The 14,524-nt window shown below is 47.2% G+C and overlaps 1 protein-coding gene across 9 annotated transcripts in view; it reads left to right on the top strand.

Moving 5' to 3' along the window:
- Window positions 1-1,037: 1,037 nt before the first annotated feature.
- Window positions 1,038-14,524, top strand: part of MCF2L2 (MCF.2 cell line derived transforming sequence-like 2) — a 261,747-nt gene continuing 248,260 nt past the window's right edge. For 3 of the 9 annotated variants that reach the window (XM_019478439.2, XM_059731184.1, XM_059731186.1), the window contains exon 1: window positions 1,039-1,404. In XM_019478439.2, coding sequence (XP_019333984.1) covers window positions 1,242-1,404 — 163 coding nt within the window. In that variant the 5' untranslated portion in view covers window positions 1,039-1,241. Of the gene's footprint in view, window positions 1,405-14,524 lie in introns of all 9 variants that reach the window. The other 6 variants (XM_059731181.1, XM_019478436.2, XM_059731182.1 and 3 more) reach the window with 5 other exon arrangements.

The raw sequence follows: 14,524 nt of genomic DNA, 5'->3' as shown, positions 1-14,524 counted from the left end.
GCAGAAAGGGGAGGGAGGGGAAGGGGCGACCATCCTCCACCCCAAGTCCTTGTGCTAGTCTGAGGTCTCAGCTCTGCTCCTGGTCATTTCCCCGCAGGCACAGGAGGGCTCCTGCAACCTCCGGGGTTGCCCACTACAAAGCTGGAAACAGGCAGCAGACAAGAGCGGAGATGGGGGATAACATTACACTGCGGTCAGAGCCACAGGTAGGAAAGGCTCCCCTGGTGCCTCCCATTGACCTCAGCCATGGAGCAGCTTCTCCGTGTGAACCTGGCATTTGCCCTCTTTTGCATTTGGCACCAGGATCATCATTTCTCTCTCTTTTTTTTTTTTATATAAATAAATAAATAATAATAATAATAAATATATATTGCATGGGTACGTGGATACATGCTGCAAACTGTGTAACTGGTTTTTTTGGGGGTGTGTTTTGAGCTGCCAAGTAATCTCCAGGGGCCACTTGGCAGAGTGTTGGAGGTAGGGCTGGCACCAGGATCTTCCAAAAGCAGCTGTCCTCCCTGGGGAGTCTCCTGGGCAGGGGCTTATGGGGCTGGGGAGGGGAAACCAGGACCACCTTGCTGGAGAGTGAGCTCCCACCCTCTGAACCCACCTGGGGACAAGGTGCCCTTAGAGATCATGCCAGCCCCAAAGGCTGGTTGTTGTCAGCTCCACAGCACCATCACCCCAGGAGGGGCAGCTTTTCCATGCCCCCACGGATGCTGTCCTACAGGAACAGCCGGGCAGGAGCCCTGGATGGATCTGTCATTTCCAAGGTGGGAAGGGATGGGAGGCAGGGACACAGCCACACCTGAGCCAGCAGAGAGGCAAAGGAGCCCACTGACCTCAGGCTACAGCAGAGTGATCCCCCGCCTTGCAAGCTCCACTCCTCTGTCTCATATTCCAGACCTCCAGGATTTTTTCCTGCATCCAATCATTACCATCCCAAAGCCTCCCTGGAGGCAGGTAGCTGGCTCCTGATTTGTCTCTTTATCCCTTGCCTCATTCTTAAGTGGGGGGAGGGAACCCCCTAAGCCATCCATTTATTTCTTGTGTCTTTTTTTTTTAAAGGGGAAAAAAACCCAACCTTTCTTGTAAAAGAGCCAGTGTTGAACCTGTCTGTGTGGAGGAAGCCACACCAGGAGCTTTGCAAGCTGCAAGACAGGGCCACTGCCTAGAAGATGTAAGAAGCCGGGGAAGAATCTGGCCCCTGGGAGTGGCACTGGCTTTGTGCGTGTGTGTGCATGTGTGTGTGCAGCCTCCCACTCCAGCTGCAGCTCTCTCTCTCTTTTTTTTTTTTGGATGCTGTGCAGTTCCCTTTCTGTGAAATGCTTTTTTGGTTGAAAGAAGAAGAGATGTCACATCAGGAGCTAACCCAGAGACTAGCTACAGTCATCACTCATGTGGGTAAGGGATCTTTTTCTCTCCCCCCACCCCTTTTGTGTAGATATTTAGGATCCCATCCCTTTACCCCCTCCACAGCCTGTAACACTGCACAGAGCTGTGTCACACCTCCATGCCTGTGGGGTAGGTCAGAGCCCCCAGTGACTTGCAAAAACCAAAAAAAACAAAACCCCTCCTGGTTTACGGTATCAGAGAGCTCCCAGTGGGTGGGTTTCTCTTTCCAGCCTACAGTTCTTTGTTATAACAAAAATGAACCAGCTTTATTGAGAATTGATTTGCAGTGAATCTCTCAGGGTAATGAATTTTGCCCAGGAAATGCTCTATGGTGGGGATAGCTCAGGGGCTCTTATGCCAAGGGTTGTGCTAGCAGTCATGGCAATGTCTGGGGAAGGGGAGATTGCAGGCAGGTAAAACATACCTGTGAATTGATTTGAACCTGTTTCCATTCTCCTGTGCTGTGGTACAGGCTGGGGGAGACCTGAGAGACTTTTCTGTGCAATCCCAGCTCTTGAGAAAGATGTATTTAGATATACAATAGATGTTACTCTCTAAATGCTCAGGTGATTCCCTGAACCTGAGGACTAGCGGGAATCAGGTAGCTATGCTTTCTCCCCAGTCTCAGGTGTTGGCAATGATGAGCAACTACCAAGAAACTCCCCATTAACTACTTCACCTGCAGTATCTCCAAGCATGATTTTTTTTAACAGACAATTATAGTCAAATTAATAAGACAGAGGAAGAGGGTGATGACTAAAATGCAAACAGTCTCATGCTTTTTTTTTTTTTTTTTTTTGCATCCGTCTAAATGCATACAGCTGAGTAGAAGCTAGTTGCCACACTGTTAAATTAGTTAAGGAGAACATTTTTAATTAAATTAACATGGAAGCAAATGTTTATGGTGGTCAACTTCTTTCATAGAGTAAGTGCTGTGCTGGCAGAAGCCGTTTAAACAGGTTGCTGAAACACATGTGCACTCTTGACCTTGCATATTGCATGTATTAAAGTAGTGTGAGTTCAGAGCTTGGCTTTTGGGTAATGAACAATGAATGCTTTAGGTCTAGAGGTTTCCACAGATTTATGGCCTTTTTATTTTTAGTTGGAGAAACTGAAAGTTCAGGAAAATAGTAGCTAATGGTGTTTGTGTGCTGATTATTGCAGCACCTGGATTTAAAGAGAATTGACATTATTCAGTGGATGCTCAGGGATTGTTCGAGTCCCTGAAAAACTGTTAATACAAAAGGTGGGTGGGTCCTCCTCCTCTTTTGTGGCTCAACATGAAGGGCAAGACAATAGTATGTTACAGAAGGGGATGCATTCGTGGATTTTTAGGGACTTGAATAGATGGGATAGAATCTGGCCCTGGGTAGCCAGCACTGTGAAGAGCCCCCATTCCTTTCCCTGGGGCTTGATGTGCTGGTTGGTGTCTGGATGTACAGGACAGTCTGCAGGTTTGTGTCCTTAGACTAGAAGGACCTTGAGGTGGTTTCATGAGTGTTCCTGCTTAATTGTTTTGGAAGAGTTTTTAGAAGATTCTTGCTTTTTAGAAGATTCTTACTTTAATTTTGAAGTATGTGTTCTGCTCTAGCACTGGGATTTCCAAAGAAGCATCAAGGATTTATGTACCTTTTATGCCCCCTTTCCCTACCATGCTCACTGAAAAACCTGGTTGCTGAAATGATCACTTAAATCCCCCTCTTCCCAATTTGGAGCCTCTTATATGACTGAAAACCAATACCAGGACTAGGTAAAAAGCAAACTAGAAATCTACTAGCCTCAATTTGGCTATTTTGGAAAGGCGCTTTGCATTCTTTATCAAAGGAGTCCACAGCCTTTCTCAAAAAATAATGAACCTTCACACCTACTTCTGACAGGCAAGGGCATACTCTCTCCATGTGACCCACACCCAGACGAGTCCAGTGTACTGTATTCTTCAAGGTCACACAGCAATTTAGTGTCACTGATGGAAAACACCTTGGATACTAAGCCCTGCTCTGCCTGAGGTCTCTGATTTGACATACTCTAGGAGCTGTCCTGCTTTCCCCAGCCATTCAGACACAATCAGACATTACTCTTGAAATAGGCAGCTCACTTGTATGCCAGAACATTGTAATCAACACATATTTGTACAAAATATCAGCCTGATTAGCTGAAATAGCGATTTGTATTAGCCCCAATAATAATAAAAAACCCATACAGCCCTGGAGCGATGCACCATTTTCTCTGAATCACACGTTCTAACGTGAGTCATGTTAGCTGAATCAGCAGCAGCTTATTAAAACAAAAAGGCTTTTGATGGTGGCTGCTGTGGTCTTTTAAAAATGCAGTTTCAGGGCATTGAGAAGCCCTGAAAGCTCTGATGAGTACAAAGGCTCCCACCCCAGGCAAGAGCAGGACACCAGTCATTACTCATGCATGCAACAGTGATTTCTCTTTTTGTATCATCTTTTATCCCAAACAGACCTAAAGTACCATGTTTGCTATGGACACTTGACACCCACTGAGCATGTCAACATGCGCATTAATGGACCTTTTCTAAAGCACTTTAAATTTAGTACCTGTAATGTGAGGTACTAAATTAATGTGCACTATGCTGCACTAATGTGCAGTAGCGCATTTGCACACTTTTTGTGATGCTTAATGCACAGTAGACTGCTTTACTGTGCATTAGCGTAATGTCACAGTAAATAGTGTACTGATCATTAAAGTGCACAGACACGCCCAATGAAATGCAGCCAGGTCTGGGGTGGAAGGGCAGCACTCAACAAGCCAAATAGCAAAAGGTAGGGGAGGGGCAGGGGACACTTAGACATAAGCCAGCCCCTTTTCTCCTCTCAAAAAGCACCCTGGACTCTTTAAATACAGATGTAAAACAGATGGGGTGGCAGCAGGTGTTTAATACCTCCAAGGAGACTATGTGGAACCCAGCTGGCCTGCCTTGAAAAACTGAGTTCACTTGGAAAGAATCTAAGCATGTGGTGCCACAAAGTGGAGGTGTTTCCATACCTGGGCCCTGAACCTGCTATGAACCCTATTTAGATAGATCCCTGGACTGAGCCTTGGTAAAGTCCATGCATTAAAGGTCACTGCAGGATCAGCTCTTTCATGGGACTTGCTTACCTCTGTAATTATTCTTTTGGTAACATGCATGTTGTAGAATGCTTATGTTTTTTCCCCTTCTCAATGCCAACCCACAGAGGTCGGATCCTGATCTCTCTAATGCCACTGTGGCTCCTTGTGTTCAGTGGGCTTGCTCTCGACTTTCACCGGAGAGGAGACTAATTCCAAATACAAGAGTCCAGAACCATAAGTGGCCCTACTACCGACAAACATCCTCCACCTGCACCTGGGGCTTCAGATGTTTCCAAAACCTCTGGCGGGCATCCTACTTGCAGGCCCAAGCCTGGAGGCTTGGGGTTTGGATGCCCCTGAGTTTTGCTCGCCTTCAGCCATACGGCCCTTGGAACAAGCAAGGGAGGAGACTCCCGTTTTCATAAACTGGGCTTAAAGCCGCTGCACCTTGGCAGGTACTGAACCACACCAGAAAAGCAGTTCTCCTGCTTAGCGGTTCAGGAAAACTGCCTTCTTGGACACAGATACATGGTATTTATGGTATTTCCCTTGTCAGGTTAAGAAACCCCTAAACTTAATCTAAGCCCTCAAGAGGCAGATTTTTTTTTTTTGTAAAAATATATGTCTATATAATATATATATATATCTACACTCTGAGCATCACTCCACAAAGAAAACCTTAACCCGTTACAAAAACCGCACCCATGAACCCGTACAAAGGCCGGCTGGCCACCCAAACCCATTACAATATCTGCATCGCATGCTATACACCCAAGCAGCTCCTGGTCCCAAGCCACTAAGACGATCAACCACCTCCTCTGGCTCTGCACCTGTAGGCCGTACAAGCTGCGGCACTGGTTTAGGATTTCGTAGAACCACGGTGAGCCCATGATCCACGGCCTGTGGTTGGTCAGGAAACACCCCCTGGTATCTGTGCCCTGCAAAATATCTCACCAGGCAAGCGGTTTTGGATTCTGTGTCCATCACCAGCTTGCAGATCAAGCTCAGAAATTGCCTTTACATATTTTTCCTGAAACTCAGATCTTGGGAGGTGTTGAGCAATACTCAGCACCTTGCAGGATCATGTTTTTTGGGGGTGGGCAAGAGAGAGTGCATTGTGACAGAGAAAAACCCACGCTCAGTGAGGTGTCTGGTGGTGACAGCGGGTATGTCTCTGTGTGGGAACTCTTGCTCTTCCGGCTTGTGAAACCCACAGAAATAAACTACGCACCCACAATCCCACCCACACTTAGCAGTTGGTTCCCAGGGCTCTGATGCCAACTTTGCTGAGAGTGGGAAGAGCATTCTGGGCTCTGGTATGCAAATCGGCACCAGGTGCCTTGCTGCGCTACAAAGATTTTATCCCTAATATGACTTTTGTAATGAAACGAGGCCACTGGCACAGACATAAGTTGTCTCAAAAACGAAGCAACAGAGTTGGGATCCTTTGTCTGCAGAAGGAACCTTGTTTGTTTTCAGCCGTACTGAGTATCCACAGCCCCCTTGTCTTCAGGGAAAGCTGTGGCTGCTCCTTAAAATGAGGATCAGGTGCTTTGTTAATGGCCTGGGTAGAAGAAGCACTCATTATAAGAAATTTGCAACAGGCTTCACAAATTTGTGCATTTGCGGCACTTACAAATATTACCTGTAACCTCCCCTTGTCTTAGGTAGTAGGATTCCTATTTTTATGGAAACTGAGGTACAGATCTGCAAAGTGACTTGCCCAAGGTGGTAATGAGAGTCAGTGGCAGAGCCAGAGTCTCTTAGGCTTGTACATGAACTTCAGGGCATCGATTCATACCATTTCAGGTTTCATTGGCACCAGAGAGCAATCGGGTGGTATGTGCCTCTTGGACATAGCAATTATGTGTAACAACTTAGGACAGGAAGTGAAGGGTGATACTACATTAACCTGAATATGTGGTTGGAATGTAGGTCAGCAGAAGGAACAAGCCAGGTTGCAATTTTATCGGAGACAGATGGTGTAACACAACATTACAAAATCCATTCTGTGCTGTAGAGCTACCAAGGATCTGATCTATCGCAGCTCTGTATAAATCATTGTAAAAATCCTGGTCTGTGTCTGGGTGCTGCAAACACTCATCATGCCAATTCCTTGAGTAGTCTTTCTGAAAGGAGCTGCACCAGATCAAGTCTTCTGTTACAAGTGGGTACGTCCAAACCCACTGAAATCGAGACAACAAGAATCCCATCACCTCCACATGGACAGTACTGTCCTTCTCCTCACCCCTATCTCAGACCGTTCATGCAGTTCAAGAGCTCACTGCCACCTCCTGTCTGGTGAGATCTCACCTACCTTTAAGATCCTAGTTTCAGTGACAACTTACCTTTTGCACCAACCATAACGCACTGACTTCTTTTCTTTGGCTGATGCATGTACAGGGTGCGTCCTTTGTTTCCTTGCCCATGAGGTTGGATCACAGAAAACTGCAGGGAAATATTTTCTAAATCTGCTGGGGTTTCCCTGAAAAATCTGCAGAAAGGCAATGGGTTTATTTGATTCCCAGATTGTTGCTCCCATTCTGTGTATTTGACTGCAATGTCAGACGAATCACTGAAAGCAGAAGGGGAGCGATTAAAAAAGAGATGCTTGCCATCTTGTGCCAATTGAACAGTAAGCAAAGATTGCAAAGGTAGCCAATGGCAAATTGAACCTTCAGAGCAGCCTTCTAAAAGCTGCCAGTGCTGCTTTTGTGTTTGTCCAAGTGTAAACGGACATTGGGACTTGCACACTTGTTTCTGCAAGGTGTATTTGAAAATAAAGATGATGAGGACATGGTTGAAAGCTATGGATGCAGAATCGCTCTCAGTTCCATTCTGCACCCACCTGAGACCTGCTGGGTGCTGAATGTAAGGGAGAAAAGGCTGTACAGTAGCCTGTTACTTCTTTTTATAACACAAGAATGTGGAGAAGAAACAGGCAATTTTCTAATGCCCTTAAATTGCAACAAGAGACACTTTTAGTTAGATTTTTGGGAAGAACTTTCTTACTATGATGGTGGTTCAGCACTGGAACAGATCACGCAGGGAGGTTGGAGAATCTCCGTCCAGGGAAGTTTAAGGTTATGTTAGACAAATGCTTGTCGAGATGGTTCAGACAGGCATGATCCTGCTGTGAGGAGGAGATGAGAGGAGAAAGGGCTGGAAGGGCCCTCAGGAAGCTATTTCATCTAGGCAAAGTTGGAAAAATCAAACCCAATAAAAAGAAAATACTTGTTTGTGCCATGCATGATGACTTGAGGCTGTAGAAATTCATGGCCATATGAAGCCACTGCAGCCAAGAACTTCCTGAAGACAAGGGGACTGGATATTTCTGTGGCTATCAAGAATATCTGGAGTTGTGGTTGGTGGTTGTTTCCATTAACATAGGGTCCAGTAGGGAACCCACTGTGGCAGGCACTGTCCACTGTCCCTCCCCATAGGAGTGCATATTAAGTACAGTATTTTCTGCTATATACCCTAGTGTTTCTCCCCTGAAAAAGGAGATCTAAAAGCTGCTGAAATCAGTCATAAGAGCTGACACAAATTCATTCGAATTTATGTTTAACATCTTTATCCCTAAAATGTTATCCTTTTTCAGGTGTGTCTTATACACAGGTGCAACTTATACACCAAAGGTTATGATAGCTATCTTGATGAATAATGCCTCCAAATGCAGAGGGGATATTGAACATTGTTTTGGGGTTTAAGGGAACCAGAGCCCAGGATGAGATCTGCGAGGGGAGGGGATACCTGCTGATGGAGGGGCTCTGGCACTAAATGCTGATGCACTTGGAGCTGGCTGCTGCCAGAGGCAGGATACTGGAGCTTGGATTTAACCCAGTCTGTCAGTCCCCAAGACAAGAGCCCTCTATTGATACAGTCCACACATAGATTCATGGATTGTAAGGCTGGAAGGGACCTTGGAGGATCATCGGGTCCAGTCCCCTGCACTAGGCAGGAAAGATAACTGGGATCAGGCAACCCCAGCAAGGTGACTGTCTAGTCTCCTCTTGAAAATTTCCAGGGTAGGTGATCGCATCACCTCTGGAGGGAGATTATTCCACAGTCTGGACACCCTGACCATGAAGAAGTTTTTCCTAATGTTGAGCCTGAATCAGTCTTCCAGGAGTTTGTGGCCATTACCCCTGGTTTTCCCCTCGGGTGCCCTGGTGAACAGTTGCTCACCGAGCCCAGGAGTGTTAACACGTCACTGGAGTGTTAGAACAAGAGCAATCTCTCTCTCTCTTTCCTTTGTTCCCCTGTCCATTGTTGCAATAGCTTGATTAGTGTTGCTAAAGGTGGATTTTTTTTGTTTTTGCTTCGCTCTATGTGAGCAAGTGGGTGTGCATCTGCCAGCGTGTGAAGCAATTACTGAGTGAAAGCAAAGTGGCAGCGCTGGGGTTTGCCATTAGTTCCAGCGATGCCTGCGGTGTCTACAGCAATGGCTTCTACGCTCCAAGTCCAGCTCCAGCAAGAGTGTTGCCTCCAGTGGTTACTGCCTTCCTTTGCTAGAGGATGGTTTTATTGTCTGAGTGGAAAGTAGCCGTCCTGGGTGCATAAGGACATGCAACGTCTTAAGTTTCAAGAGCCTATCCTATAGCTTTGCGTGCAAAGATAGAGCTTGAATGATGCTGTGCATCCACCGAACAGCTAGTGAAGGGAGCAGAGCACTGGGACAATATGCTCCGATGCATTTTGCTGCAGGTGAAGCTTTTCCAGACCATGTAACGCTATTCCTGGCAGTAACCAAGTGTGGAGGTCACAGATGTGGACCACAGACAACCTGTCTGTGCCTGGCAGGATGGGGCACAGTCTTCTGGCTGGTTGAAACGAGAAAGAGCAGCTGGTTTTGTTGCTTGGTTATTTGGACATCAACAGTCCAGACAGACCTAGAGGTTACTTAATGTAACTTGACTTAATTAGGGGGAAGTGACAGGTTCCTCCATATGCTTCTCTCTTCCTGTCCTCAGGAATTTGGTCTCATTTGGACTTGACCTCACCCTGCCGGCTCGATCAAGCTGGAAGGTGGTGTTGCATATGCTGGCTAGAAAATAGACATGGTGCTAGGCTAGGAGCTCTGCACATTGCTGCTGCTGCTGCAGCCAGTGGAGTCCCACTAGCTCCCGTTGTCTCTGGGCAGATGATAGAAAACAGCAGAACCAGAACTGCAAGGATGCCCGGTGTGGCTGCTGCCTACGCAGCCCACTGAGCTCTGACTAAGAGGGAGGAACTACTTCCCTCCTTTCTGGAGGTCCACAGGTGTGAACCCCATGCAGCTGGGCCCTGCAGAGCTTGGCAGAGGAGAAGGATGTGAGAAGCCAGCTGTGGCAAAAGCCCAACCACCTCTCCCAGGCTGTCTGACACCCTCAACAATTTAGCTGGCCCGTGCAGGGTGCAGGCAGCATTTGAATGAACCCAAAGGTGGTGCAAATGTGTGTTCTCTGTTTATCATTTACCAAAGTGCCTTTCCTTTCTGGGATGACCCCAGGCCCCTCTCCCCAAACAGGACTTCATTCCAAATGTAAGGACATGGGTATCATCCTCTCTCCTCATGTCTCCCATTGAGACTTCCTCGAGCTCTGTAACTGGTAACTTTTAATATGCGCGTTTCAGGCCAGTGACTAGAGCTATTTTAAAAGCTCCTAAATGCTAATAAAGCAACAGGGGAGTGAAATTGGACTTGGGGAAATCGGATTCGCTGCCTCGCATAAAATAATGAGACATGTCATTAACTGAAATAGCTTTGCATGAAAGAACTCTCAGATTGCATGGCAACCAGGAATGATTTGGGTGCACATGGGATTGGTCCTGTCTCGTGCCAATAAAAAATGGATTTATATTTTCTTTTTTTTTCTTCTCTTCCACCTTTCTTTAGCCTCCTTTTTTTGTTTTGACTAATATTGCATCAGACTTTACAGCCTCGGACAATTGATTCAGTTTGAATTTAAATGCAGCAGTAAAGAACCCCTGACCTGTATGTTCCCTTTCGATCGGTTACGATCAACATACAAATGCAATGGCTACGGTAACAATCAGCAAAAAGTGCTGCCCCATCCCCCACATCTCATTGAGACAAAGCCAGACCTGCCCCTGCCACATGGCACACGTGAGTCCTGCAGCCCTCTCAAGTGTCCAGGTTCATAGATTCATAGACATTCGGGCTGGAAGGGACCTCAGAAGATCGAGTCCAGCCCCCTGCCCCAGGGGCAGGAAGTCAGCAGGGATCATAGGATCCCAGCAAGATAAACATCCAAATTTCTCTTGAAGGCGTTCAAAGTGGGTGCTTGAACCACCTCCGGCAGCAGTCTGTTCCAGGCCTTGGGGGCTTGGACAGTAAAGAAGTTTTTCCTTATGTCCAGCCTGAAATGGTCCTGGAGGAGTTTGTGACCGTTCAACCTTGTCATCCCTTGGGGCGCTCTGGTGAACAGACATTCCCCCAGATCCTGGTGAGCACCCCTCATAAACTTATAGGTGGCCATCAGATCACCCCGGAGCCTGCGCTTTTCCAGGATGAAGAGTCCCATGGCTCTCAGCCTCTCATCATAAGGTCTGTTTTCCTGACCTCTGATCATGCGCGTGGCTCTCCTCTGCACCCTCTCAAGCTTCTCCACTTCCTTTTTGAATTGTGGAGCCCAAAACTGGACTCAGTACTCCAGCTGCAGCCTCCCCAAGGCCGAGTACAATGGGAGAATGGCGTCCTGGGATTTGCTTGAGAAGCACCTATGGATGCAAGCCACGGTTTTGCTCACTTTACTAGCTGCAGCATCACATTGAAGGCTCATGTTCATCTTGTGGTCAGTCCTGACCCCCACGTCCCTCTCATCTGTAGTGCTAGCCAGCATAGCACTGCCGAGCCTATAAGCAACCTTCCTATAAGGTTGTGGAAGACCAACAGATCTGGGCTATTTCTGACTCTGGCTCTGATCCTACAATTCATTTTCCATTTCCAGCCCAGTCCAGGCTGCACAAGGATCTCTACCCATGCCCAAGCCATTGCATGATTAGGACTGATGGGCAGCATACATACATTGTCTGCCAAGGACAATGCTTAGCTTCCCCTCTTTTGGGAGGGCCTCCAGCTGAGCACTGGGGTTAAACAGCATTCTGTGCCAAGTGGATTTTGTTGTAGCCCCACGCCTGCTTTGGAGGTGAAGGAGATGAGTCAAAATGACAAAGCACTTACAAGAGCAGAGAGCTCCTGGCTAGACACAGTTTGTGCTGGTTACTGCTGCTCAGTGGCTATCAGAAAAGCAGCTGGAGCTCTAACCGGGCACTTTGGGTTGCATACTTTGGTACCAATGACAAACATAGATCTTGAGCTGAGGTAGGGGCTGATGCAACCCCCTAGCTGCTTGCCCCCAGCCCACCACAGCCTCCTCAGGCTCCTTGGGATCACCTTACAGGTGGTTTCTGTGTTTTATGGTTGCACTTACTGAAATTGCACATGCATTTTCTTTGAAAAAATCAATAAAGATAAAACTGGAGGACTGTGTAAATTGCTGTGTTGCTTAGCAGTGGTCTGAAATAATAAATGGGACCCCATGCTTTAATTGCTGTGGAAAGCAGGAGCTCTCGACTTCCAGGAAAGGAGTCGGCAAACACTGCGGGGCTGGGTTTGGGCAGAAAATGTTGCAACCTGGCTCACAACCAGTAGAAATAAAATCAACCCTTGATAAATAACCTCACCCCTGTAAATGCTGACACCAGCCAGTCGCACCTTGGTTATCCTGGAAAGGCTCCAGGGCTAGCTAGGTGGAAGGGGAAACCATCCTGAACCAAGCAGATAAATCAGGTTCTCCCCTGGGCAAGGTGTCTCAGGTGGTGAGGATGCATATCACCTGTGTGAGTTGAGGGGCATGCTACTGGCACTCCAGGATTGCTCAGGATGGGGCGGTGGGGGGTTAGTTGACTGTCTCCAGTTATGGAAGCAGAGGGCACACGAAGAGGAGCTGGTGCTCGGGTCAGATCCAATTTTTGTGTTTGAGGGAGGCTCACAGAGCAGCCCTCAGTATGACTCTGAGCATCTCTGATCAAATGCCTGACAGTTCATTAGAAGAGAAACCTTTTTCCATCACTCACCTCATTTTTGCTTTCCACCTTCTGCCTCTAGCCAAAGGGTCCCCTCAGGGGATGTCTCTCCTTGGGGAACCAGCTCAGTGCCTGGGAAAGCACCTGCTGTGTCCGCTCATTATCCTAATGAGTAGAAAGTAAGCCAAGGAGCTTAATTGTTCCAGCCTCCCCCACTCTGTGTCTGCTTGAAGCCTCTCTTGGCTCCTGATGAGCGACTCAGCATCTGAGCCATGCTGGATCACCCTATGTGATGCTTTTGGACAACTGATGAGATCACCAGTTTACTCTCAGAGACTGGCTTTAATTTCTTGGCTGCGGGAGCATGTGTCCTTGCACCAAAATTATGGGACTGAGGCAAGAGAATGAATGTTTTCCATAATGATATTTTGCTTCTCTGGAGTGCTTCAACCCCAAAGTGCATCGGAAAGGGTAGTTGAGCTCTCTTCTTCCCATTTTACATTTGGGGAAACCAAGGCAGAGAAAGACAGACTTGGTCCAGAGTCACGTGGTGTGTCACGAACCCAGCCAAGGACAATCCAGGACCCGGGTCTCTCAGGTCAGGGCTCTGGCTGGTAGATTAACTCACCAGGGGAGCAGTGTTATCTTTTTCACTTTCCCTAGACAGCAGTTCCCTGTGACTGAAAAGAAGGGGGGTCCAGAGCAGATGGCACACTGGGGACAGACTTCAAACAGTGCTGGGAGATGAGACATCTTTGAAAAAGAGGAAAGTATCCCCAGTGTGATTTCTGAGCTTCTGTGTGCTACCCAGCTGGGAATGAAGGAGGGGGGAAGAAACATTGTGAAAAAATAAACCAGCTTTGAAAGGAGTGGATGCAATTTGGAACTACACACTGATATATTGAGTTCTCCAGTAAATCCCATAACCTACAGATGGGGAGGCAGGAGGGGGTTGGGGGAAGGGAAAGGAAGGGATGTCTTGTCTACTTGATGGCAGACACTAGGTTTATTCAGTCAATCATAGGATCATAGAAAATGAGGGTTGGAAGGGACCTCAGAGACCTCTAGTCCAACCCCCTGCTCCAAGCAGGACCAGCCCTAACTAGATCATCCCAGCCAAGGCTTTGTCTGCCCGGGTCTTAAAAACCTCCAAGGATAAAGATCCCACAATCCCTCTGGGTAACCTGTTCCAGTGCTTTACTACCCACCTTGTGAGAAGTTTTTTTCCTAATATCCAAGCTCAACTTCCCTTGCTGTAACTTGAGCCCATTGCTCCTTGTTCTGTTATCAGACACCACTGAGAGCAGTCTAGCTCCAACCTAGGTCCTTCCAGTCCACTGTCACTCATCCTACCAGCTGGGCTACACAGTTTGTTGAGCTTTTCTCTGCAACAAAATGCTTGTGGTTTGATGACGGGGGAAGACCCTTTTGCTATCAGATAATGGGCACTGCTGGGGAAGGTCCAGCTGGCAGGGAGATGGCTGGTGGGTGGCGCAGTCAATGCAAGATTTGTGCATTTCTCCTCCAAAGTGCGTGGTGTCTGTTATACCAAAATACACGAGCGGAGAAAAGCTGTCTGTATTTGAAGGGCAACTGCATTTGGGTCCAATTCTGATATCTGTCAGACTGGTTTAAATCTGAAGTAACTCCTTTGACTTCAGATTTACACTGGTGTGACTCAGATTCAACTTTTTTTTCTTTCCTTTGCCTCCACCCCCTGCTCATGCATGTAGCTGCCTTGTGAAGGCAATAGATACAACACCCCTTTTAATAAGGGGAGATCCTGAGAACAGGAGACTAATGAGAGTCTCTGTTCACCTCTGCCCTCATTGCTATATTCCTTGCCACATAGTTAATAAAATAAAGTGCTAGGTGGAAGGAGCGGCTGTAGGGACCAGGCTTTTAAAAGCAGTAATCAAGGCTTACCTTCTCCCAGGCCCATGAGACTTACAGGTGATGGGAAGATTTTGGTGGCTCAATCTAGATCCAAGGCATCTACGACGGGGAAAAAAATGGCTGAAAG

The sequence above is a fragment of the Alligator mississippiensis genome, chromosome 7 (assembly GCF_030867095.1).
Source record: "Alligator mississippiensis isolate rAllMis1 chromosome 7, rAllMis1, whole genome shotgun sequence".
NCBI lineage: Eukaryota > Metazoa > Chordata > Crocodylia > Alligatoridae > Alligator > Alligator mississippiensis.
The sequence above is the reverse complement of the archived record's forward strand: the minus strand, read 5'-3'. Positions and strand labels throughout refer to the sequence as shown.